Source organism: Mesitornis unicolor, unplaced genomic scaffold (genome assembly GCF_000695765.1).
Source record: "Mesitornis unicolor isolate BGI_N332 unplaced genomic scaffold, ASM69576v1 scaffold10578, whole genome shotgun sequence".
Classification (NCBI taxonomy): Eukaryota; Metazoa; Chordata; class Aves; order Mesitornithiformes; family Mesitornithidae; genus Mesitornis; species Mesitornis unicolor.
This window is the reverse complement of record NW_010203868.1, coordinates 96333-121862: the sequence shown is the minus strand read 5'-3', so window position 1 is coordinate 121862 and position 25530 is coordinate 96333. Positions and strand designations below refer to the sequence as shown.

Genomic DNA, 25530 nt, shown 5'->3' with positions numbered 1-25530 from the left:
ATTCTGAGTGGTCTCACAATAAATCCAATTTTTAGTATAACTGGTAAGTTTGATGGTTAGCTAAACATTCTAGTTTCAAAGTGGGATATTGAAAAAAATGTAAAGCATAATTCCAGCTTCTGGAATGTATATAAGAATAATTTACCTACTCATGTTTTTCAGTAATGTTAACTAGAGGACTTAACGGTGTAACTGTGTGACAAAAGCCACTTCTAGGTACTGTGTAGATGCAGTTGCTAAGTGTCCTTGTAAAGATACCTACCCTGTGACATAGGTAAGCAAAAGTTAATAATGTAAAAATTAAGCTAAAAACTATTAGCAGAACAATTACTATGTTGTCTAACTGAAAACAAATCTCTTCTGTTTCAGATTTTCTTCCCTTTGTATGTGATGGCTGTTCAGGTGTCTTTTGGTAAGTTTTTCTTTAAGATCTCAATGTAGCAGTTGTATAGGCCTAAATGTTATATAAAACATTCTGTGACTTAACTCAGATACATTTAGTTAAAAATAATTATTTCACTGAACTTACTACTTTTTTCCCCAAGTGACTGTTGTGGAGTTTTGAAATCAATGGGAATATATCTGAAATACAGTTAGATTATTTTGGAAGGCATCTAATTTAGACCCTGTTTTGTACTGATTTTTTTTTGGGGGGGTGGGTCGTGGGGGGTGGTATTTTTTTGTGTAGAATAAAAATGAAGTTTCTTTCAAGGTCTCAAATCAGGACCTGCACTTTGTTTTACGCTTCAGATTAGCAGCTGAATGAAATCTGAGGGCAGATTTCACTTTAACATGTTAGAAGCCTTCAAGGGATGTCTGCTGTTGTGGAAGGTGATTCAAAATCCATTAAAACAGGCGAATTCAAGTCTGTTTGAGCTGAATTATTAAGCATGCTGAAGTCCTTATTCTCTTGAAATGGTTTGTGGTCTTGGGGCATAAGTTCCAAGAGCTGAATGTTTTACATACTCAGGAACATGATCTATCCATTCAAGATGTGAAATACATAGGTTAGTACAAATTTTTGGAAATGATTCATTAGTTAATGGAAGTGTTCCCATGATAAAATTTGCCAGATCAGTCCTTGAACACTTAAATGTTTTCTTACGCAGTTTCGTTTCCTGAAATGTTGATATCTGTGATGTTTTCTTTTTTTGCCCCAAAGCCTTCAGCACAGGAGCCGGGATGCTCATGGGTGTTCTGAGGTAATCTAATGATATATGACCAACTTATAATTAAAATTCCATGCAACTTAACTGTCTGTTTTCAGAGTAGGTATATACACATAGTATATGAATTGTTTAACTGAGACTGTGTCAAGCTTAAAAAAATGAACCTACTCTTTTTCTGCGTGTCAGAAGTAAATTGAGTTTGAGTAGAATGATGGCTCTTTTTCTGATTCTGAGCCAAACTTAACCAGGACAAAAGTGGGAGAGAATCATGGGACTGGTTTTGCCCCTAGGTTGGAGAGCTAGCACAGTTCTTTTGGAAAGCTGGGATGTTAACTTGTATCTGTAATATCTATTTATTTATACAAAATATTTTGTACTAATGCCTAGGTGAATATAAGAAACAATTCTGTGAAACCAGATCAGCACAGATCTTACCCATGCTCATACAAGGACTGCAATGGAAAGGAGCTTTTGCCAGTTTTATGTCCCTACTGTGAGAAACATTTTTGTCTAAAGTGAGTGGAACAAGTGTTTAAACACCAATACTCATTCATTAGTCTATGGAAAAGGTAATAAAAGTTTTACACTGTTGTTTACAGACACCGGCATCAATCAGACCATGAATGTGAGAAACTGGACACACCAAAACCTCGAATGGCTGCCACCCAGCAGCTAGTTCAACATATTATAGGCAAGTACAGTGGGATATTTATTCTACAGTTTTCTTCAGAAGGCTGTTTGAGCTTGTGACCTCCTCCAAGGGTTTAGGTTTATCCAAGTAAGAAGAAACAATGGAGTTCCTTTTAAAAATAGCCCTAAACTCACACGTCAGCATGTAATACTCTTCATCTAATACATCTTCTTTATTAATGTTTATACATTTGTAAAGGGCGAGTGTCAGGAGGAAGGAGCCAGGCTCTTCTCAGTGACAGCCAATGACAGGACAAGGGGCAATGGGAGCAAGCTGGAGCATAGGAGGTTCAATCTGAATGTGAGGAAAAACTTTTTCACTGTGAGGGTTACAGAGCACTGGAACAGGCTGCCCAGAGAGGTTGTGGAGTCTCCTTCTCTGGAGACATTCAAAACCCCCCTGGACACGTTCCTGTGTGACCTAGTCTAGGTGATTCTGCTGTTGCAGAGGGGTTGGACTGGATGATCTTTCAAGGTCCCTTCAAACTCCTAACATTCTGTGATTCTGTGATCTAGACTTAGACAAGACAACAGTAGTATATGTCTCTAAAGAGAATCTTTAAAGATTAAACAGGGCTCAGGTTTCTTTCAGAACTATGGTCTTGTTCTCATTCTACAAATACTATAATGTAATGAATTGTACCTAGCTATTATTATTTGCACATTAATTCATGTGCAGATAATGCAGTTGTATTGCAATTAGTGCACATGCCAATGTGCTGGGATTCTGCCTACACAACCAAGAGGGCAAAAAAATGTGAGTCTCCAATGTAATGTTTTGCAGCTTTTAAACAAGCTCTAGGACAGGACAGAGAATAAGCCACACTGTCTAGCTGGACAGTAGAGTTGCGTGTAGAAAGGAGGACCTGAAACTGTTGCCATACGAATGCTGTGATGGCCACAGGTGGAGAAACTTGGGAATTTGTATCTATTTGGGTTTTGCAACCTGTATTTACCTCGCGATAGTGCCTATCTACTTTTGAGTGTAAATGAGTTCTGTTAGGACTGTAAGAATTCCATATATTCTTGAATATGAATACCTGATACAGCCTCAGGAGGATGTGAAAGGGACATGAAAGGAATGGGAACCTTGGAGATATAATAAGCCAAACAGGCTAATTCCAAGATATGTTCAGGAAATGGTCTGAATCATCACTAACGGGAATACTTTTGTTTCCAGATTCTAAAAAAAGTGAGGAAGGAAAAAGCAAAAAACGTAAAGGAGCCAAAAACAGTGAGACAGCAGCAAAAGTGGCATTAATGAAACTGAAAATGCATGCATGTGGGGACACATCCTTGCCTCAGGTCAGTCATGTTTGTTTTCAGTAATTGAATTCTCAAAGGAAATGGAAAGTTTCCTAAATTTCTTGTTCTTCATTTGGTCCCTTCAGTTTGCTTTTTGATTAAAAAAAAACCAAGACAAGTACCTGTCTGTTGTGGTGGCAGACTTTTATAAGTGTGCCACAGAGCAGAACCATCCGGATGCTAGAATGGTAAGCCACTGTTTTGGTGCCCTAAAATTTTTAGGGAAACATTCCTCATGCCATTGATGAGCCTCTTTTTCATCGTCAGGATGATCAAATTTAAGGAGGTGAGTTTGGCTTGTTCAAGTGGTGTGAAAAGGGTTGGTGTATATACCGTCAGAATGTCATTAGTTCTTAAGCCGCCATTACTCTGTAGAATGCAGAATTAGGACCAGTGAGATTATAGTAACTTTGGCAAAATGTGCCATTAACAGTCCACGTGACATTCCAGGGTGGTGAAATATTTAAAACAGTATTATTTGTAATCACTGATTTTTTTACAGATCCATGTGGTTCTTAAATTGGCTTAAATTGGCTTCATTGGTTTGATTATAGCATATCAGCTGAAACTGAGTTTGTGTCCGATTGTAGAGCAGGGTATAATCATAATTTCTTGTTTTTTACACCTAGGTTGCATTTGTATGGTGAGCATTACAGTACACCATGGGGTCTTATAGTAACAACGTGCCTTAAGAGGTTGAGTTTGATAATTTGGAGAGTTGAGGAGTGACTATGCCAACTTAGGTTGATACCAAGGTATTTAAGGAGCAGATTCAGCTACCCACCCAGAATTAGTATTTGAAGATTGAAGGTGATGTAAACAATACCAAGAGTTTGATTCATTACCCATTTGAGAAAGGATGTTTATGAACTGAATGACATGATTATCATCCCATTCTTGAAACAGGGAGGAAGAGAGTACAAATAAGGGTAAGTACAATACAGAGGGTGTTGTGATCATCTTTTTACAGTTGAGGTTTCCATGAAGGTAAACTGATGATTCCTTGGCCGCACTCCAGGTTTGTTCAGGCCAAAGAATCAGTTCAAGTGTAGTTCATTACCAGAAGCAGTAAGAAATTACTCAGTCTTGGGAATTATCCAAGCCTCAGTGAAAGTTCAAGGGAGTTCCCATTTAGAAACAGATTTTCATACGCCCTTCTCTCTGGGAGTTAGGAAAGTGACACATTTTAACCATGACTGTGGGTAGTTAATAAGAACAGTGTCACCCTGAGAAAAATGACAAGATGACAGTGGGATTTTAGATGTTCTATGGTTTGGAGAGCAGGAAAAAGAACTTGTTCCACTGGGCATCTGGTGGGTGTCTGCCAGCTATTTAAGTGTCAAACAGCTTTAGATAGGGCTTTGCCCTAGAGCTCATTTTAGTAGACCATTCCACTTCTTGACTGTGCCATTACTTTGGGGTCTGTAAAGCAGGTGGAACACCCAGGCAACTCTGTGATGTTCACATCATTTCTGGATTTTTTTTAATATATTTTTTTTTTAATGTGTGCCATTGTCAGACTGCACAGCAGAGGGCATGGGAGAGTCAGCAAACCGTGAAGTCCTGCCACAGCAGTAAAGCCGACTATCAGCTTTCTGGCAAGCAAAAACTTTCCTAAAGCCCAATATTCTTTCAGATCCAGTAAGGATATAACACTACCCCTCACATGTTTGAGGGAGAGGTCAAACATAATCAGTTTGCCAAATGAAATGGGGGACTTTTTTCCTACCCCCTATCCATTTGGTCCTAGCTGTGGGACTCTGGCAAAAGATGTTCTTTCGTCATACACGTGCCTGCAGCTGGAGGGGATTGGACTTGATGATCTCAAATCATTTATATTCTGCAGTAAAATGGGACCTCAGTCCTGATGAAATAGAACAAGTTTCAGTTGGTAATTTTTACATTGAAGTTTAAGTTTTTACTGAAAAACTATTAGATGTGTATGACTGGAATTACGTGTTTCTTCTGTGAATAATTTTTTGTTTATTTTTCATGTTTTTCTAGACAGAAAGAATTTACTTTCAAGTATTTTTACCAAAAGGGAACAAAGAGAAAAGCAAGCCAATGTTCTTCTGCAGTAAGTGGAGTATTGGCAAAGTAGTAGATTTTGCAGCTTCCTTAGCAAGCCTTAAAAATGACAACAACAAATCAACATCCCAGGTAAATCCATAATTAATAACAAATATTTTCCAGGTCGTTGGGTTTTGATTTTGGTGGAATTTTTTTGTTTTTTGTTTTGTTCGTTTTTTACCCTTCTGTCCTTCCTCCACCCCATTTCTTGCATCTCAGATAGGCAAATCTGGATGTTAATTTCTGTGCTATTTGTTTTACAGAAATTGAGATTATGCCATACTGCCTCTGGAGAAGCCTTGCCATTTGAGCACACATTGGAAACATGGCTGTCTGATAAAGACTATGCGTTGTACAATGGTGGAAATATAATTCTGGAGTATCTTGACAATGATGTTCTATATATAGAAGATACAGAGTCGTACTTCAGTTAATCAGTAAATTATCAACAAAAAATTAAATGTTTTTTTTGAAGTGTGGTATTCAAACCAAGATCAGTTTTCTTTTAAAATCACTGGTATGGCAGAATCTGCCCTCGGTTGTAAAGACACCGTTCCCATCAGTTTCTCAGTTGCTTGAAGAACTGACAGAAGAACTATGTCCTGGAAGGCAAATTAGTTATTTTAATAACTAATATTACAAATATTCACTTTCTAGAGTAAATTCTTGCTTTATTTAGTTGTATGTCAATAATGTTTTCTTAAATTTTATATTTGTGTAAATGATGGGAAAATTATGTATTAAAATAAAATTTTAAAAATGAAAATGTAAACTTGCAGTTTATCAGTTCTCTGAAGGAAAGAAACACATCACATTATTGCAGCATCTTTTCTACCTCTATGAGAACAGATGTCTGTCTTGTGTTTGTAAATCTCAGCATCATTGTGTGATTAGGTGGGGGATAAAAAATAATCTGAAATTATCCTTTTCTAATTCCTGTGTAAAAGGGAAAGAAATACTGTAAGAAAGGAAGAAATGCAGTTCAACTAAAAGCATAGCATTCAACAGCTAGCCATTTCATCTTGGCACTTCCAACCTTAGATTAATCTTTACTGTTTCCTCCTCAGCAGTCTGCAGTGTGACTCACCTTTCAGCAAGTTTGAATAGAGAAGAGCTGCCTCTCTCTTTTCAGACATGGGGCACTTTCTTTCAGGCAACTATCTTCATGCGCTGTCCTCATGTTCACAAGGATGTTCGAGGCTGTACATGCACCATGACTGAATGTACTCAGTAATGCCTGGAGGTGTAACTGGGCCACAGGGAGGCTGAATGTCTACGTTGTTCAAAAATGTCAATATGATGTATTTTAGGGACATTGTCCTGCCATTGCAGGACACATGTATAAGTGGGGAGAAAGTCCTTTCCTCCGCAATTCTCTGTTCACCTTTCTTTGCATCTTAGGCTGCTGTGGTAAGTAATATGCAGTAAGAGACCAACCATCATTGTGGGACAAGTGAGTCAGGAAAAAGCCCCAAATTGAACTTGCCCCCCTGCTGTTGTTACCAAAGCATGTGGAAAATGCTGCTACAGATCAGGGTAACTTTTTTTTTTTCAGCAAAAAATCCTCTTTCTCTCCTCACCCCCTTCTTCCTGCCCTTCATTTTTCTGCCCTAGCAGTTGCAGACAAAATAATTAATATTTGTTGTGGATAGAGAGAAGATGGATTTGGGATGCAGGAGGTAAATCTTTGGGAAGATACCAAAGGTTTTACCAGGAAGGTTGCTTTCATCAATAGCCAGTTATTGCTAAGGGCTAGCAGGCTGTACATAACAGTACAAATACAGGCAGTCACAGTTAATAAGACTCCAAAAAAGTGTTCAGATTCACTTTCATCTTATTCCAGGAATGTGTCTGGGACTGTATATAGAAGCTCATTCCACTTAGTTTTCAGAAACTGAGAAGCAAAACCCAATTAAGCTAGTCTGACAGATAATAACTGAGGAGAGGTGCAAACTCTGTCCTAACCACCTAGGAACAGCAGTAGAAACTTGCCCAGAGCTTCAGTATCTTCCCTAGGCCAGAATTCCTCACATTTTAGCGTTTAGATTCTAGAATATCTTTACTCAGCTTATAAAATGTTTGTTTTTTCTATCTTAGCACATTTTCTAGGGAAAGTTAAACAACTGGATTTGAAAAAAAAATATCCAACCCACACTTTGGAGGCGGCATTTGACATTTGAAACCATTGTTAATTTTACAGGCTTCTGTTTAGAAGTTTCTCAACTGAAGTTAATAAAATGTTAAACTCATTTCTAGTTAACGCAAAGAAAACTATGCAAAGTTACTTAACTGAGGATTTTGTCAAAAGAAATATTTAATTATTTTTATAGTAAACAGTACTTTCAGACAAACTGTTAAAAATACGTGAGTATGAAGCTTTTTGGTTGTTATATCTGTCCAGCAATTTTAAAGAATACACAAGGTCAAGGCTTTGCAAACTTTTTACCGCTGAGAATGCTCTCGGTAGCAGCTCCTGGCCTTGTTCCAGTTCAAATACTGTGACAAAATTGCCTAGCATATATTTGTGCTATATGTAACACAGTGTGGAAAGGGTTATATTAAGATCAAGAGATCAATTTTGCTTGGATATATGACCTGTTAGATCAGCTGACCAATGCTGTAGCAAACAAGGAATACACCACCACTCTAAGATGCAGGCAGTAATCTGTCATGGTTTTATTTTCATCAGTTTCCTTTTGTGTGTCTGTTTTAGAAACACGGAAAAATATGACCCCTGGAGTGGGATCAGTCTGGTTTGAAGACTTCTATCAACAGATCACCTCTGTTCATCTTTCTTATCAGATGTAACATAAAGATATACCTCCCTGCAGCTCAGTTCTCCTCATAGTAGTCTCTTATATAAAACACAAAATTTCCTTTCAGCTGGAATGGAAATTACAGTTTGGATTACGGAAATTCTTACACTTATGAGAGAGCATTTCAGGTATTTCTGTGTGTTTTACTTCTGTGAATTTTAAGATCAATGCAGAATTTTAAATCCCCTTTTGGAGCCTCTAAGACACTTGCTGTAATGTTAAGTACATTATTAACAATGTCAAAGAAGGCATTTTCTGTAATGCTGGTGCAGTCCAATATTGCTTGTACTGAGGCATGTTTGGCAGCTTGCCTCAACAAAAACTGAATCAGAGCCCAAGTGCCTCTTTCAATTGGCTGTATGTTTTTACTATAACCTTGTAAAGAATGTACAAAAACACACCTTATAATCTCTGCAGTTCTTTAATGACTGTGAAAACTTTAAAAACCAGGCTTATATGACCATTCCTGTTGACAAAACTGTATTTTTAAAATATCACTTGTTTCCCTGGTTACTGATTCGGTATTGTTCTAATTGGAACTGTCAGCAGGAGGGGCTAGTGAGGGGGGCAAAGGACACAGGTTCACAGGTGGTGACATTTTTGAGAAAATCAAGTTTTAATGGAGAAGAACCGTATCTTTAAGAAACAAGTTCATTTATCCTTTTTAAGCACTGTAACTTGATTAAATGCTCTTGTATGTTGAGGAGGTTGTTACACATACATTTAGGTTCTTTTTCACAGGCCTTCATACTTCTTTGCACACACACTGAATAACGCAGTCTCATTTTTAACAGCGGTGCCTTCAGCAGCCAAAAGCTCAGGTCAACGCCAATCGCGTGCTCCATGACAGAGCATTTACGGTATCTTCATCCTGCCACGTCCAATTATTAAAAATAAGTCGACATTAAAGGCTAATTTTAACATTTGAACTAAATTTTAACGACACATGCAAAGAAACTACCCAACACCATCACCTTCGCCGCTACCTCTCCAGCCACGGGGAGAAACCACGCCCTCTCCCTTCACCCACCGCGCAGGCGCAGCGGCAGGGGCAGGTCAGCGGGTGGAGGAGGCGGGGTTAACGGCTGCGGCCCTGGCGCCTGCGCACTGGCGCGGCTGTACGCCTCAGGGAGCGGGGACCCAGCAGTGGAGGTGACGGTAGCGGAGCACGGCAGTGGTGAGCCTTTTTCTCAGTCGCCATTTCGGGATTCCGTGAGGGGCATGTGCTGTTTCTTCGGGGGTTGTGTGGTTCTGTGTGACCTGAATGATGTCAGGGCCACGCAGCCGGCCGGCGGGACGAGGGATGCTCTAACTCTGGCTGGGCAGTGTGGGCCGCCCGTCAGCCCTGCCGGCCCGGGATCCAAACCTCTATTTCGGGATCCAAACCTCTGCTCGGAGTGCGCGCCCTGAGTTTGTGGGACAAAGTCGTCGCGGGGCATCCAGAGGGGACAAAACTAAACTGGGGAAAAACTACATTTTTTCCAGTCAATGTAGGAGAAGATATTTAACTAGAATATGTCTTCTGGAGTTACCGTTTTGGTGAGGTTTGAAACGTGAGTGATTTTCCTCTGATACATTAGGTTGTGCTGTGGTACTGGCTGTCAGGGTACTTAGTACTAGGCTTCACTAGTACTACCAGTATTTTATGGATAACAGAGTAACTTTACCTAGTGCTGTTGTACCCAGTTCTGTGTCCTTACAAATTATTTCTCTGTTTATTTAACAGTACTTATACACAAATGGCAATGATAAGTAAGGAATGTTATCAGCATAATTGAAGCATCAAACCCTTTGCATTTTACCTAGCCTTTCTAGCCATCTCTACCTGTTTAAGACCAAGACTGAAAGAGGCAAGGACCATTAAATCAGGATGATTGGAATGGGGCCCCATGGATCATGTTAATTGCACAGGGTTTTTTTAATAACTCTTTCAGTGCTGTTTTTTTCATAATAATTTATCTAATATTTATAAATCTGACTGTGTTACAAAACTGTTACCCAGATCATCACTTAAAAACTGAGTCACTTAAGTAGGAAATACCCAGAAGGCTTTTGGAAGGCCTAGGTCTCAAAAATGAAACAGACTTCCAAAATTCAGAATACCGTTGCGTCATTGAATGAATGTGTGGTCTGTTGGGGGTGTATCAGAAATAATGTATGATATGCTGATTTGTATTTCGTATTGCTTGTGAAGATAGAGATGCATAGAAGATAAGGTAGCTTGTATTTCTTCATAATACTTATGAATATAGAAGATACTGTGGCATCTTGAAACTTTCTCATGTAGCATCAAAACCATTTCATATTTATGTTTACAATAAACCCTAGAACAAAGCATGGAGAATAAAATACAGGAAGGATAAATATGGCATTTATGATACTAATCTTTTCATTTAAGATATTCAGTGTAGCTTAAACCATACTTAAAAATAGACTAAGCTGTAAGTCAGCAGTCGTCTACAATAAATTACAGTGAAGATTCTAGTAGTTTTAAGCAAAGAGGCCCTGAGCTATACACTGTATTTGAGAATGTGCTTCTGTGTAACGACACTATTGCTTTTCAGAGCCTTTATGTACATTGAGGTCAGTGTCTAAATGTAGAGTCTTGTATATGCATGTGTCTTTCAAGACTGAGGCTCTGTACTTGTTCATGTTTTTGTTATGCTTTTTTGATAATCACAAAATGTGGGGGAAGATGTGGTAACTTAGATTAAGCTTTTCATACTTTTTAAGTTAATTTTTCCAAAGCTAAAGAGAGGAGAAACTTTAATATTCCAGCAAAGAAAGACAGTGCAGCCCAGAATAAGGGGAGTGGAAAATTAGAATTTGTAAAAGAAAAAAAAATAAATAAAGTAGCCATAATAATTTTTGTGTTAATCTATTGTTTTGGTAGGCTGTACATCTAAGAAAAGATGGCAGATCCTTGGCAAGAATGTATGGATTATGCAGTTACTTTAGCAAGAAAAGCTGGGGAGGTAAGTATAAATGATTTACAAATAATAACATTTTCTGAGTCTAGTGTGTATACAGCTTTTGGAGGAGTTTGATGTTGGATATTCTTTGGTGGAGTAGTTTGTCGAAAAGATGAATTAGCAGAATCGTTCAGTGATATTCAAGATTGGAGTGTCTTTCATGTTTACAGCTTGGTTAATTTAAGAAAACAGCTGTGCACCTTTCTTTGGACAAAACTCTGATCAAAGACCAAGGAGTATCTTTTGTTCCTTAAATTTGATTTAAAAAAATAATTTTGAATTGTGGTAAACAAATAGCATCTCTATTTTTCCCCTTAAACTACACCTATCTACCATATTATTTTACTACCTGAAACCTGTTGGCAGTCTTTCTTGCGAACACCTCTCTCAACTAAAGAGTGATTTCTTGTTGGCACAAGATAGCATATCGTGTTTTCTTTATGAATACTGCTTTACTTCTGTAAATAAAAAGTATCCCTTTCCCATTTGTGATGCAAGATGGCTTAGAACAAGGAAGAGTTTGCGCATCTTGGCAGAGCCTCAGCATAAGAGCGGGTACCAAATGTTCAGTTCTTGGTAGCTCTGCGTGGAACATCTGAATGCTATTGCAGCCAGACAAGATGGCACATGTATGACTTTTCTCCCCTGAAGCTGCAGAATCTGCAGAGCATTGGCCCTGCAAGGACCTCATTAAAGTCTTCCCTCAGAAAATCTTTCGAAGTTATGGTAAAATGATGCTGTGGGCTGTGGGGCATGGATTCTTACTTAAGCTGATTCTGATAGTTTGAAGATCATAAAAAGGCTAAAAGTAGCTGACTTAAACTCAAGTCTTAAGTGTTTCATTCAACTCTGGTAAATTTATAAATCTGAAACTTGTCCTAACAAAATAGAGCTCAGTTTAGTGTACCAGTGAATCTTCTTGTACTACTTAGACTTTAAGATCATGTAAAAGTTAGTGCTGAGTAGGGACTGGAGATAAATGCAAGGGTAAGCCTCAGCTCTTGCAATTAAATCCGGGTTTTGTCACTGCTTAAGAATGTGTTGTGTGTGCAGCATAAAAAAGTAGAGTAGCAGTGATGCTTAAGCTTTTGGGAAAACTAATATTTTGGATACTGTTAATGGAGAAAGCTTTTTTTTTTTCCTTTTGTTAACAGATAATCCGCGGAGCACTCAAAGAAGAAGTATCTGTTATGACTAAAAGTTCACCAGTAGATCTTGTGACAGAAACTGATCAAAAAGTAGAAAACTTCCTTATTTCTTTGATAAAAGAAAAGTATCCTTCTCACAGGTATGGCTTCTTATCGATAATACTTTTGACAGAAGAAGGGGAGAGGTGACTGGAAGAAGAAAATGAGAAGTTTATGATTTTGACTGGTAAAATGTCATTACAATTGGCATGCTGGAAAGTTCTAGAATTCTCCCTTACCCTTAGTTGACTAATTATTTTAGAGTAGGAGTGGGTTGAAGTTCTGCCCAAATGCTTCCAAATTAATTGCTAGCTAATTTTGTCATTAGCTTAGAGGGTCCCCAGAGTCTACTGATGTGAGTTTAGCCTTGCTGAACGTTTATGCTGAAAGACATTTCCAGTTGAGCCAGCTGTAAATAATTTTGTGCTTATTTGTGTTGAAGAATCAAAGGTGGCCCCAAGATATCTGGAACCCAAATTTCTTGTCTGTTGTTGGCTGTTGAAACTAGCGTGCCTTCGCTGTCTATGCTGGGTGGGTCCCATGGTACTGAATGTGCCTTTGGCAAATCTCATACAGGTTAAGAAGTTCAAACAGCCTTAAAAGAAGACAGTTTCTTCTGATTCTGTATAACTGGAAGTCTGTCATACACAATACTGGTATTTTTAAATTGCTCTTCTGTTTTCCTGCCCCTCTGCCCCTCCTTCCCCTTGAAATAAATTTATTTTTGAAGGGTGAATTATATGTATTTTACTTACTTTTACCTATGTGGTACTTTCTTTCTCATTTTGACATAATGGCTCAAGTTTAATTCAGTTTCCTTAATGTAGGTTTTCTTGGAGATTTTCTTATTGTAGCTGTATATGTGAACCATAATAAATACGTATAGAATTGGACCAATTGAGGTGATGTAAAATGTCAGTAACCTAACCAAATTAGTGTAAGCATACAGACTTATGGAATGACCTTGAAATAACAGTTTCTGTGACAATGATAAACATTTTAGAATATTTTAGCTTCTTCTAATTTATAGGTAATTTATAAATTACCTAATATTTAGGTAATTTATATCATATTACACATACTGGTGTTGAATTTCTCTCTATAATTAATTACTCATCCACCTAATTAACTGTTCAGTCTCTCTCATGAAGACCCACTGCTTTTTAGAAACATGCTATTCTTTCTGAGCAATCATCCTTACTTCCATAGTTAATTATGAAACTCCTAATCAATATTAAAGGCACCTCATTTGTTTACTCTTGCAGTTTTCCTCATTTTACATGTTTTGGAGGAAAGTGTATGTTTGATGCATACTTTTCATGGGTTGAGTAATATGTGATAAATTTAACAACGTGCAAAAGACATAGGACAGAATTCTCTGGGAGGAGCTCTGGTTTGGATTTCATCCCTTTACCATGTTACCATTTTGATAATGCTTGTAAAACTGAACAGTTTGGAGAATAACAACTTTCTGTCATATTTGGGTTGAAGTCATACTACAAATTTAACAGTTACTGCAGTGGTCTAACCAGATGCATATGACCACAAAGGCTTTCCTCAGTTAAAACACGAGCTACAAATTAGTGGTTTGTAGTACAAATAAGCTTTAAGGTGTAAATAGCTACAAATATGCTGGCCAAAATGCTCTTGCTGGAAAAAATAATGAAAACTTCAGTGTTCTGAATGCTAAATTCCAGTAATGGATATTGAAATGTAAAGTTTTTTTTCCCACATACTGTGGTTATCTCTGACATCATAAATATTGATACAAGCTTGGTCAGAAGTGGTTGGTGCTTTCCAGATAAATTGTGTATTTCTCAGCTTTTTACATATGATCACTGATGGTACAAAATCCTGCATCTCACTTGAAGAATTTTAATTTCAAGGACAGCGTTCAATTTCAGACCTTTTAAAGAATTTCTTTGTATTGTTTAAATGTGTTTGCTACTCTAGTTTCATCGGAGAAGAATCTGTTGCAGCTGGAGAGGGCAGCATTTTGACAGATAACCCCACATGGATTATAGACCCTATTGATGGAACTACAAACTTTGTGCACAGGTCCACCTTTTTTTTTTTTTAATGTTAGCAACTTCAACTGATTACCCTTTTTCCATGAAAGTCAGGTTTGCTTTAAAAGAGTTACTATGAACGTGTTAATAACTAGAAATTGTTATTTGCATTTATTGAGAGCCATTGGGCAGTTTTTGTAATAATTTTCGTATTTCTGTATTACAGTAGTCTCACTCTGTAACCAACACCAGTTGTTCTACGAGAGGCCTGTACTATATAGCAGGAGTCAGCAGCCTTTGGCACAGGTGGGCAGATTTTAACAGCAAAGCAGCAGGACTCAGAATTAGGAGTTGCAGCATATTCAGAGAGCCAGTAACAGCTCCAAGTGCTGATTTCTAAGAAATTTCAAATTTACTGAGATCTACAAGCTACTATCATGAAAGAAAGCAGAATATCACCAGTGATTGTCTAGTGGTATTTTGCAACAGAGTGAGGAGGGAACTTTAATGGACACAAACTGGAACACAGGAGGTTCCACTTACCCTCACTGAGAAGAAGTTTCTTCTCAAAGTTAACAGCACTGGAACAGGCTGCCCAGAGAGGTTGTGGAGCCTCCTTCTCTGGAGACGTTCAAAACCCACCTGGACGCCTTCCTGTGCAACCTCATCTAGGTGTTCCTGCTCTGGCAGGGGGATTGGACTAGATGATCTTTTGAGGTCCCTTCCAATCCCTAACGTTCTGTGATTCTGTGATTCCAGTGTCATACTGACTGCCTGATCCTTCTGTCTTTGAAACGTGACAGATTTTGGCCCTGATGAGTTTTCTGAACATACTTGACTCCAATTTTGAAATGACTGCCACTCTGTGTGCCACTGCTTTAAACAGCTGCTGAATCCTGCTAAATAACATGTTCAAAAAGCTGTAAGAAAAGGACCCATTCTGCTAGATTTGCATACTTAAAAGTCTGTATGGTTTGCAGATGGTAATTAAAGTGATTGTTTTGGAACTGCAAATTTTGAAGAGTGAAAGATTTTATTTTTATTTTAAATTAATTGGTTGGCTGTTAAAAATTTAGACTGGGATGCAGCACACCATCTCCTATATACTCCCACTGCCTTCATTCTTTGCACTGCATTCTTCCTTCTCATTTCAATATCAGTCTTTCTCATTGCTTTGATGGAGAAAATGGAGGTAGGGTGAGAGGTGACTTGCTTCTCTTGATGAGATAATTTTGGCCAGCTTGTTCCTTCTGAGAAGAAGTTAGTAGCATAGAGACCTGCTTGTATTCTTTGGCTAGAAAATAAGTCTCTAAGCTAGTAACAGCTGTAACAGGGATGACAGTTCTTGAGCTGTAACAGACTTAGAGTGGAAAAGTTTGTATTTTAAATGGTAATAGGTGTTGTTTGGTGTACTTTCATAGTTAATTGTGCAAGTTCCAGAAACTAGTGTTTCCTATATAGTCCACGTTTCTTTTTGAGCTATTCATTACATTTAACTGAAAATTGTTTTTATTAAGAGTAAGCATGGTAATGAAAGAAGCATAGTATCTCACTATAAATTAGTGAAATGTTTTGTTTTGTAGGTTTCCATTTGTGGCAGTTTCAATTGGCTTTGTTGTTAACAAAAAGGTATACTTTTTATTACTTAATATCTAATCAACCCAAACCAAATTAATTCTTTGTTTTCAGTTATTACTAAGATCTGTATTTTCATAGTAAGTAGGAAGAAAGGGGAAAAAACCTCAAGGTATCTTTACTTTTTCTTGCAGATAGAGTTCGGAATTGTGTATAGTTGTATAGAAGACAAGATGTATACTGCCAGAAAAGGAAAAGGGGCATTTTGCAATGGTCAAAAACTGCAAGTATCAGGCCAAGAAGGTAAGCAGAATTGAGTAGCTTATTTCTAGTAATTACATTTATTTTGCAAATGAGTCATGAACAGTTCTAGACCTGCATATGTTCCTGTTTCTTAGCTCATAGTTTTGTTTTGTAAAGACAGGCTTTTTTTAGCTACGAGTTGTTCAGTTTTGAGAAGCAGCTTTTATGTTTTCTTTGATACCTATAACATGGTTGTGATTTTGCAAAATCGGGACTCGGCATTTGAAGATTTTATTCTCTGTGTATTGTGGGGGTTTTGTTTGTTTGTTTTTAATTCCCTATATGTCTGTAAATCCCTCTGTAGTTGTTCTTTAGAGTCTGTAACAAATCTACCAAACAGGTCAACTTCTTTGAGGTGTGAAGTAGTGGTTTAAATCAGTATCACTCTTACATACTTAGTACCCCATGTAAAGTAAAATCCACACTTGAAATTGGACCTTTAAAGATCTGAAGGCTGTTCTAATTTTTATAGCAGTATAATTTTATTTACTAAGGACACTGATTAATGTGTATGCACAATTGAACCAGGTGATGCTTTGTTTGCTCTATTTTAATTTTTCCTGCTGTTCTCCATGTAAGAAGAGATTTTTATACATTCAATATATGTAGTATTTATTTTTAAATACCTTACTTTTATTCAGTCTTGTAAGAAAGCAATGAAGTAAATTCTGCTAATTAATGTTACTATATAAGCTGTACTCTTGGAAAAGTGAGGGTTTTTTTCTTTTCCAGACATTAGAAAATCCCTTTTAGTAACAGAATTGGGATCAAATCGTGATCCAGAGACTATGAAAATAATTCTTTCTAACATGGAAAGACTTCTCAGTATTCCTATTCACGGGTAAGATACTTCCTATTTTTTATATTTATTGATAGTGTTAATATTGTAAATATGACCATGTTTAGGAAGAATTGGTTACATTACATTTGACACCATAAATACGAAATATGATTTAAATGTTTTTGTCTAGTAGCTTCTGCAGAGAATGTCTCTAAGTGTGTTTAACTTTTTCAAGCTGGGACATATATGAGAACCCTATTCCAGTACTGGCAATTGAAGCGTGTTTGGTTTTGTAGGACTAAAAATTATTGTATTTACTAGTTAAAAAAAATTAAATAAAATTTTGTCTCTTTTTTCCCTCTCTGAAACACACAAGGAGTAAAAGCTGGATAAACAGAAGCTATGTTACATTTCTTAGTTTCCTTTCCCTGTAATAGTGAAAATAGTTGTTGCTTTTTAAAATATATATATCAGTAGACAAAAGTAGATCTCCTTTTACTCTTTCAAGCTATACAATTTTTTTAAATCTGAGGAGTTGAATTATCCATAAACGGCTCTTACTTTGGTTACATTCCCTGCTTCCTTTTCTACAGATAAGCCAAAGCCTACATTTCCATAAACCATATTATGTTTAAAGGTGGTTTCAGTAGACAGTTTTTTGTTGTTCAACCCTACTCATGTTTCTGATCTAAAAGAGGTTGTAGTTTTATGCTGACATTCTCAGGATTCTTGTTTTGGCACTTAACATGTATATTTTTTGTACTTCAAAGAAGTCTTCTTATGTCATTAAAGAATATGTGCTAAATTGTTAGTAGGGAACACATTTTAGGTATGTTGTCAGTTCAACTTTGGTATTTTATCTGTAAACTGTAAATGAAGATTGGAGTTGACTTTAATTTGCTTCTTGCAGTTATTTAAGTGCTATCAGTTACAACTTAATGTACATTTTACTGATAATTGAAAAAACTACTATTATTAGTACAAGTAACACTTACTAAGTGCATTGACATTTCTAAAAGAAACTGGAATTTGTCACACAAGAGTTTTGATGTAGTTATCCACACCAAATTTATGCTCTGTAATTTATTTTTTGTGATTGCTGCTGTTAGGGTTTTTTGCAAATCAGAGATGCTTACTGAGCATCACCAGAAAAACTGAAGTAACGGTCTTTCCAATGCTGAGAACAGTGTATGCTTTACTTGAATTCTTGTATTCAAAGATCAAAGTAGAATATCTGTTATTGTTACATGGGTAGATAACGTCCATAATATGTTTTAGGTTAAGAAGTTGTTTAAGATGTACTTTCACTCTACAAAAATTGTTCAATAGAATTCATAAATGTTATTTATGGAAATTTGCTATATTCAGGGAGCTCTTCCAGCTGCTTAAGCAGAACTTGATTTCCAAATTTTTAATTGTTTCACTGCAGCATTCTATCTCGTTTTCTCCAGCTCAGTTCACTTTGCATATGATGCTTTTGTGTTCTCTGTGCAGTGTACACAGACACTGTGACTTTCTTTCAAACTATTGTGATTAAAACAACTACTATGTTTCCTTTAGGATCAGAGCGGTTGGTACAGCAGCTGTGAACATGTGCCTTGTGGCAACAGGTGGAGCTGATGCCTATTACGAAATGGGGATTCACTGCTGGGACATGGCAGGGGCTGGAATCATTATTACTGAGGCAGGAGGGGTGCTGCTCGATGTATCAGGTAAGGACGCAGGCATGCGTGATGCTCTTTTGTCCTTTTAAATAGCTAACTGGGAGCAAAACAGCTGAAGTGAGAAGGAAAAAAGGTTTTTCAATCCTCTTTCCAAGTTACCACTACTGAACAGAGTTCCCATCCAGTTAACAGACGAAGAGAGGGTCAATTGTATGTTTGTAAGCTGCAAGACAACCTTTACTCACTTGGCTGAACAGCTGGAAGAGGGGAAAAAAATACAGTAAATGTACTCTGAAGAGAATATAAATGTAGCTCATATGAGAGACCTGAGGTGTTAAATGCATTTTTATCTAGGGGCAGAACTTGGTCCCAAGTAGTACTGTATTGTTTACACTTGATTTTTTCAATGTTCATTTTCTTACCAACTTTTCTGTAGATGAAACCTAGTTACTTTGCTTGCTTTGGTTTCTAGGTGGACCATTTGATTTGATGTCTCGAAGAATAATTGCAGCAAGTAGTCAAGCTATAGGAGAGAGAATAGCCAAAGCACTTCAAGTAATTCCTCTGAAAAGGGATGATGCAACTAACTGAATACCAAAACTACACCTTAAATGTAATTATATAATGTTGTCTCATATTCCCGTATGGTGGTGGTTCTACACCTTGAACCTGATTAAAAGACAGATAAATAGATGATAGTCCTTCAGTACTGGTGTGACTGCTATGTAGTGTTTTGAGAGTGGACCAACTTTCTAAGTAAGCTTTCACTGTTAAGTATTTTATTTAACATCATGCTTACATAAAGATCTGTAGAAAGAAGCAAGTATATGCAGTTACTATTTTCAAGTTTTATACCACACTGCAGGGCATACCAAGAGACTCTGATGTATAGATAAATAAAAATCTCTAGTTCTGTAAGCAACAAAACAAAATTCACTGTCTTAACACATCATCATATTTGATCCTGAAGCCGAAAAGATGAAGATATTACTGTTCATTCAGTCTTTCGCAATATTATCTGTTGTTTTCTTCAATGTCATGGATTTCCTTACCATGCTATATTTTTTTTGTAGAAGTAGTTCACACATGTCCAAACTTTTTTTTAGTTGCTTGTAGTTTGGGCTCTAATTTAGAGCCTTTACTATTTATCTGTCATTATTATTTTAGTCATTGTTCTACCTTCCTTATGGTAGATAAACACAATCTTGTCTTTAGCCTCTTATGTGGCCAGTACACTTGCAAATTCATTACAGTTGCAAAAATAATAGTTATTGTGCCATAATATACATGCAACTCGCAGAAATAATTTCTGAGCACACCTGTCACCAAATAGACTCACTTAAGATGCAGTTTGATTTGCATTTGACCATTGAAATCAGCTGATACTAGGTACTCTATCTTATTTTTGGCAGTTATAATTCCTGTTCATTTTGCTTGGGTTTCTCCATGGATGAGTGTGTTTAAAAGTCTGAGGAATCATTCATCCAAGAGAGTTTTCAGTAGCTCAGCTAGCAAAACAAAAATAAGCCCGTAGTCCAGACTTCTTACATAATTTTCTGTAAGTTATGAAAGCAGTGACCAAGCAGGATCAGGTTTCCATTGTGTTACAGAGTCTACAGGCACAAAAGAAGATACATATCTAAATGGTTTATAAATCTAATAAATACTGATAATTTGTGGTGTCAGTTCTAAACTTCAAAAACTGTAATGGTTCTTTGAATTTTTGTATTTAAGATTGTTAAAAGTATTAGTGTAATGTTGAAATAATTAATGCACTTTAAAAACAGATTTAACTTAGAGCAGTGTTTAGACTGAGTTTTCTGTGTCTAAAGTTTACTAAAGAAAGTTGTCTCACTGTAGTCCACTCAAGACACAGCAATGCTTTGGAAAACCTGACTTTTTGTACTGCTGTCCTACCTTTTTTATTTTGGAAAATGATGTTCTCTGTCTTGAAGTTTCAACAGATCTCTTATTACAAATTTCAGTCTTCTATATCAGTTCATTTTTGCAGATTTTGCTGAAATACTTAATTTGAAGTTTGTATCTAATGCCAGCTGATCAACATTAATGAGACCAGCCTGCTATTTAAAGGTCTTGTCAAAAAGCCAGACTTACGTTAATTTTACTTTTTAAATTTCCTTTGACAAGGATAGAAACATTTTGAGCATTTTACTGTAACTTTATTGCTGTAAATGATGTGGGATCATCATTATTTCTTGAGAAGTATGTCTACTGTACCATTTCTATGGCTTTTGTATAACAAATTCTGCTTATCTTTTTAAAACTGATTTATTTGTGAAATGGAGACATGTCTAAAAAATACTTGAGATGGGAGAACACACTTAAAATAAATATGCTTTAGCAGCTTCGGCTTCAGATGTGCTTCCTTAATGTTCATCAGAGTACAATGCTGGGTCCCAACAAAAGCTGTATTTGTGGGCTTGAAACTTTCTCCGAGTTGAACACTTTCTCTTCTTGGTCTCTGATGTAAGTAGGACATAAAGTGTTGTGTCTTTATAGTGGGATTATGTATACACCTGCAGTAGCTTTTGAGAGTAAATATTCCAACACTTTCCAATGAGATCATGGTGCATTAATCATCTCCAACCTTAGAGCTCAAACTTTACAGATTATTTTGCCTGTGATTTGTTTTGGAGGCCCCTCAGCTGCATGAAGCATGTAGCTTTCTCACTCTTAGCTTTTGTAATAACATTCTTTGAGGAAAAATTTATATGAATTTCCCATCTTGGCCCTCTCACTCTGTGTTGGAGACCAGCCTAGTTTTTCTTCTTATACTCTATAAATGGCAGCTTTTATTAGTTGTCTGTTTTCTTTTTAAGTTCAGTCTCCTTTTCAATGGGATCAGAAACCCTTGTTTGCTACTTTGCTAAGCATTATTTTCTCAGATAACTCTTCATGTAATATGTGGCCACTTTTTTCATCATGTGAAGGCACACTGAAATGTAAATATTAAATTTAAAGGCATTTTCTTTTTGATTCTGTGCTAGCTTGCAATTGTGGTAAATTTTTGCAGTAAGTGTTATTTGTAGTAAAACAGAAGCTGTAATTGCTGTGTAATCAAAATACTTTTGAGAGATTATAATCTGAGAAGTAGTGCCTAAATGTTCAATAAAATACCTGATACTGTTGCTTAGAAAGATGGAGTGATAATCATCTTAGATTTTTGGATACTTTGACATAAAGTTATATATTTACAAGATAGCTTTTGCCGAGCAATGAGACAATTGGAAAGCAAAACCCATATTCCTCATGAAGACATCAACAGTCCAGTATACAGGACACTTTCTTACATGGCTTTTCAGTGAAGATGCTCATGACCTCAGCTGGCCGATTCTACTGTGCTTTGAATCTCAACTCTGAGTGGGCAACACTCAAAGCTTACAAGTGCAAGGAGGAGGAGATCCAGGGGACTTGTTCAGCAACTGGAGCAGGTGAAAAATTCCAAGAAATATTACTGGAAATTAAAGGACCATGTGGCCAAATTTAACCAGTCCCTTCATCTTTACTTTGAAAATTTGAAAGGTCAGCATAATCACTATGGTTGTTACAGAGCCTACTGTTATTCTTAACCAAGGTCTTCAGAAAAGGGATACTGGTTTTTAGCTCGAAACTAAAACAATTGGTACTGCAAAATTAGGTAATAATGATTTTTAGCACTGGTACATATGAAAAGGGACATAGTTTTAGCCTGGCTATCCTCCTTGTTCAGTAGCCCTCTCTGTTTATTGATTTGCTCATAGTTTGTGATTGATTGGTTGGTTTTTTTTTTAAAAATTTGCTCCTTCTTCAAAGCAGGGTGTTCCAGTAGATTCAATCCTTCAGGGTTTTTCCCGGTGTGAAATGCTGACAAAGACCAAGTTATATAAAGTTTCAGGCTGTCGCCCAGCCCTGTTAAGCAGCTCTGCAGAAAAGCCCTCCCTTGCCCACCCCTGCCAGTGAAATATGGACTATTCCTTATAATATCTGTGGCCCAAAGCTAGAGTTTTAATTCTTAGTAGTCTAAAGCCTTGCTGTGAACTAAGCATTCTGACTAGATATAAAACATCAAGCTGTCGCCTCAGTCTGAAGCAATTTAAATAAAGGAGTCCTTTCTTTTCCTGAGCTTCTTCCCATCCTGCTAATTCAGCTCTATTCATTACCTGTAAGTGAAGGAACTGTTTCACAACCAATCCTGTCGCTAAAGTGCTGACAGGCAGCTTTCCAACAGCACATTGTTTTGGGATCTCCAGCAGTTGGCATGGCTTCCTTTGTTTGCACAAACTCCAAAGGACAGTGTCAGTGATGTGACACCTCGAGTCCCTGCCAGAGCAAGTCAGCCAGATCTCCAGGACAACATAATCCATTAGATCTCTGAATTACTGCTTGACCTGTGCCAAAAGTGACAGTGAACATAGTCTGTCACGTAACTCTTTGGTTTGTACAATCTTCACACAGATCCACAGCTTCCCAAAGATCAGCAGGAGCTTCTGAAATGTCCTCTGTGCCCACTCTGTGCTCTCTGCTAGCTACAACAACAGAGCAAACAAAATCTGACACATTTCAAAGCCATGCACAGCATTTGGAACAAGCAAACTGGAGGAGTGCACTCAGCTGAGAGCATATCATCCCACTGTATTAAAGAGCTACAAACTCTTGCCTGTTAGAGGAGGATGGATTTGATCTCCCACGGTAGAGGAGAAGTAGTTTCCCAGCACAATTTAAGCTAGTGAGATGCTAAAAATAATGGGGAGTGTGTGTCCTGTCCCAGAAGCTTCTAGCCGATGCTGATGACTGCAACGTTAGCTTGAGTTTACACAGAAATTATTCTCCCTACACCAATATTGCTTTAGTTAGGAATCAGGCCTGCTGTACACCCATTGTGTGAAGTGAAAGGTAAAGAAGCCCAGAATACAACAGCAACCACTGAACCGCAGCAGTGGTGAAGAACAGAAGCGTACCCCCTTTTCATTGCCATGGAAGATCAAAATTTGTTTTGTTATGCCTGTCCTTAGCTCAGTAGAGACCACACTTTCAGCCACGTAAAGCAGTCAATTCAGAGGAAGCGATGTGCTACCTCAAATACTTGAGAACTAATTCATGGGAGCTCTTCATCAACTTGCTATGTTAAACCTCCCTCCTCCGCTGTCCCTTGCAGAGGTGGTTTCTGTGCTGTTTGTCCTGCCTGTGAACGCAGTTCAAGCTCAGAGAAGAATCGTGCAGACCTAAACCATGCCCTGCACCGCACCCTTGCCTGACAAAACACTAGATGGCAGCCGGAGCCAAGAAAACACCAGCAGGCCCAGGGTTCTTTTTTTATAGCCAAGATTTGCGTTTCCACTCTGTCCTCCCACCCTCTTTCTGCTCTCCGTAATTATTGTTGGATATAACTAAGAGCACATCTGAGAATTATTCAAAAGAATTATACCACAAATTTTTGAGGACTTGGGCTGTGTTTCTGTGACTTGATAAGAAATTTGAAACAGGACTTGTGTTAGCAGCATTAACTTTCCCTCCTTTTCAATGCAAGTTTATTGAAGATTGTGGTACCTATCTGAATTCTAAATTAAAATATAAAAGCCATACAAATGACCAGATTATACTGCATTTAAAGCTTTAGTCATTTCCGCTAAATTTTTGTTGTCATAAATTAGGACAGAGCTTTTAGAAGCCTTTTTTTAAAACCTAGCAGATAATCTATAGGGCATGCATACATCAATCTGCATGAAGATACAATAGCCCAGAGGCCACAGACCCAGGCACAAATGAGCAGCTCTTTATGATCTTTGAGATGCAACTGTTTAATTTTCCAAAAAGAACACAGGCCCAGCATTTTACCTCCAAATGTGTTGTGATGGTGTAAAGGAGCTTTACCAGCTGTGTCTGCATTGTCACCATACCATGTAGAATATTGAGACTATTTTTCAGAATCTGTGGCTATTGTTCAAGCATGGATAGGTAGCTCATCCCCTTATTTCATTATTCCACAGGTCTACGTGCTGCATCCTATAAGAAGTTTCTCTGTATTTGTGACCTTGCCCAGGAAGGTAGTGACCTGGACGTTAAGTGCCAATGCACCACTGACTGAAGGTTTGCTATATGTGTCAATGTGGCTGGTTAAGGATTGCCTCATTGGTGTTCTCAGGAAAAGACTCTGTAACGTCTCTGGAGATGCCCTGCTAGAGCACACCATCCACAACATGCCCAGCATTAGCACACTGCAAAACACGTCTGCACAGGCTATTGGGCAGGCCCCAAGGTGCTCTGCTTCCTAATAGCAAGTAGCAAAAGGAGAGGTATATCCCAGAGTGCCTGCAATGTGCTTTCAGTAAAGGTCAGGATGACTTAAAAGTGACTCCAGTGTGGATCAACATGACATTACTCTCTTTTACTATAACTTCTTTATGGTTTAAGAAGACAGCTACCCTATCCTTCTTCCAGCTATCCTCAGTTGCAAATCCCCCTTTGGAGAAGAGCTCCAAATGCTGCTTCTGGCAGAGGGGACCTTGGCTGAGGACAAACAGCTGCAGAAAGAGAGGCACAGCTGAGGCACCATGTTAACCTGGGGAACACATGGGGTGTGTGATCTTGGGGAAGGTAGGAGAGGGGCTGGCCAGAGAAGACCAACAGCAGCAGGACAAGAGGCTGGGACCAGCTTACATTAGTACTTACAGGGAATTTTTCTAGTTTTAGAAAGGTCATTCTTTTCCAGCTCCCACAATGAGCCTGGAGGGTCACATCAATATAGTTTTTCTATATAGCCATACAGAAAACCTCTGCACAGATTTTCAGTTTTCTATAGCTTTTCCAGAATAAAAGAAGTTAATTCAGGTCTATGACTTCAGGATGACTTCATTTATTATAAATGGCAGAAACCTCCACATTACTGGATGTTTGCATTGGCCTCTTGTAGGCAAACAGCTAAAAAATACTTATTATTTTCACCTCACTACTGAAAGCTAAAAGTAAAAAAACCCTGTTTATTTCTGCTT

The 25530-nt window shown here is 37.6% G+C and overlaps 2 protein-coding genes across 2 annotated transcripts; both read left to right on the top strand.

The window, feature by feature from the left end:
• Positions 1–374: 374 nt before the first annotated feature.
• ZFAND1 (zinc finger, AN1-type domain 1) lies at positions 375–5734 on the top strand. The gene is made up of 7 exons (XM_010190874.1): positions 375–412; positions 1163–1202; positions 1557–1684; positions 1769–1860; positions 3040–3164; positions 5169–5324; positions 5498–5734. Exons 4-7 carry the CDS (start codon positions 1824–1826, stop codon positions 5666–5668), a joined length of 489 nt encoding a protein of 162 aa, XP_010189176.1. The 5' UTR covers positions 375–412; positions 1163–1202; positions 1557–1684; positions 1769–1823; the 3' UTR covers positions 5669–5734.
• Positions 5735–10857: 5123 nt separating this feature from the next.
• IMPA1 (inositol(myo)-1(or 4)-monophosphatase 1) lies at positions 10858–19132 on the top strand. Its single transcript, XM_010190873.1, has 8 exons — positions 10858–11025; positions 12177–12310; positions 14163–14267; positions 15802–15847; positions 15988–16096; positions 16829–16937; positions 18438–18589; positions 19014–19132. Exons 1-8 carry the CDS (start codon positions 10963–10965, stop codon positions 19130–19132), a joined length of 837 nt encoding a protein of 278 aa, XP_010189175.1. The 5' UTR covers positions 10858–10962.
• Positions 19133–25530: the final 6398 nt, after the last annotated feature.

Excerpts from the sequence above, each read along its gene's own strand:
- IMPA1 (XM_010190873.1), top strand. The coding sequence starts at position 10,963 with ATGGCAGATCCTTGGCAAGAATGTATGGATTATGCAGTTACTTTAGCA. Across the intron at positions 16,097-16,828 it reads GCAAGTATCAGGCCAAGAAG|ACATTAGAAAATCCCTTTTA; the intron begins GTAAGCAGAATT and ends TTTCTTTTCCAG. Across the intron at positions 18,590-19,013 it reads GGTGCTGCTCGATGTATCAG|GTGGACCATTTGATTTGATG; the intron begins GTAAGGACGCAG and ends TTTGGTTTCTAG.
- ZFAND1 (XM_010190874.1), top strand. The coding sequence starts at position 1,824 with ATGGCTGCCACCCAGCAGCTAGTTCAACATATTATAG. Across the intron at positions 3,165-5,168 it reads GGGACACATCCTTGCCTCAG|ACAGAAAGAATTTACTTTCA; the intron begins GTCAGTCATGTT and ends ATGTTTTTCTAG. Across the intron at positions 5,325-5,497 it reads ACAACAAATCAACATCCCAG|AAATTGAGATTATGCCATAC; the intron begins GTAAATCCATAA and ends TTTGTTTTACAG.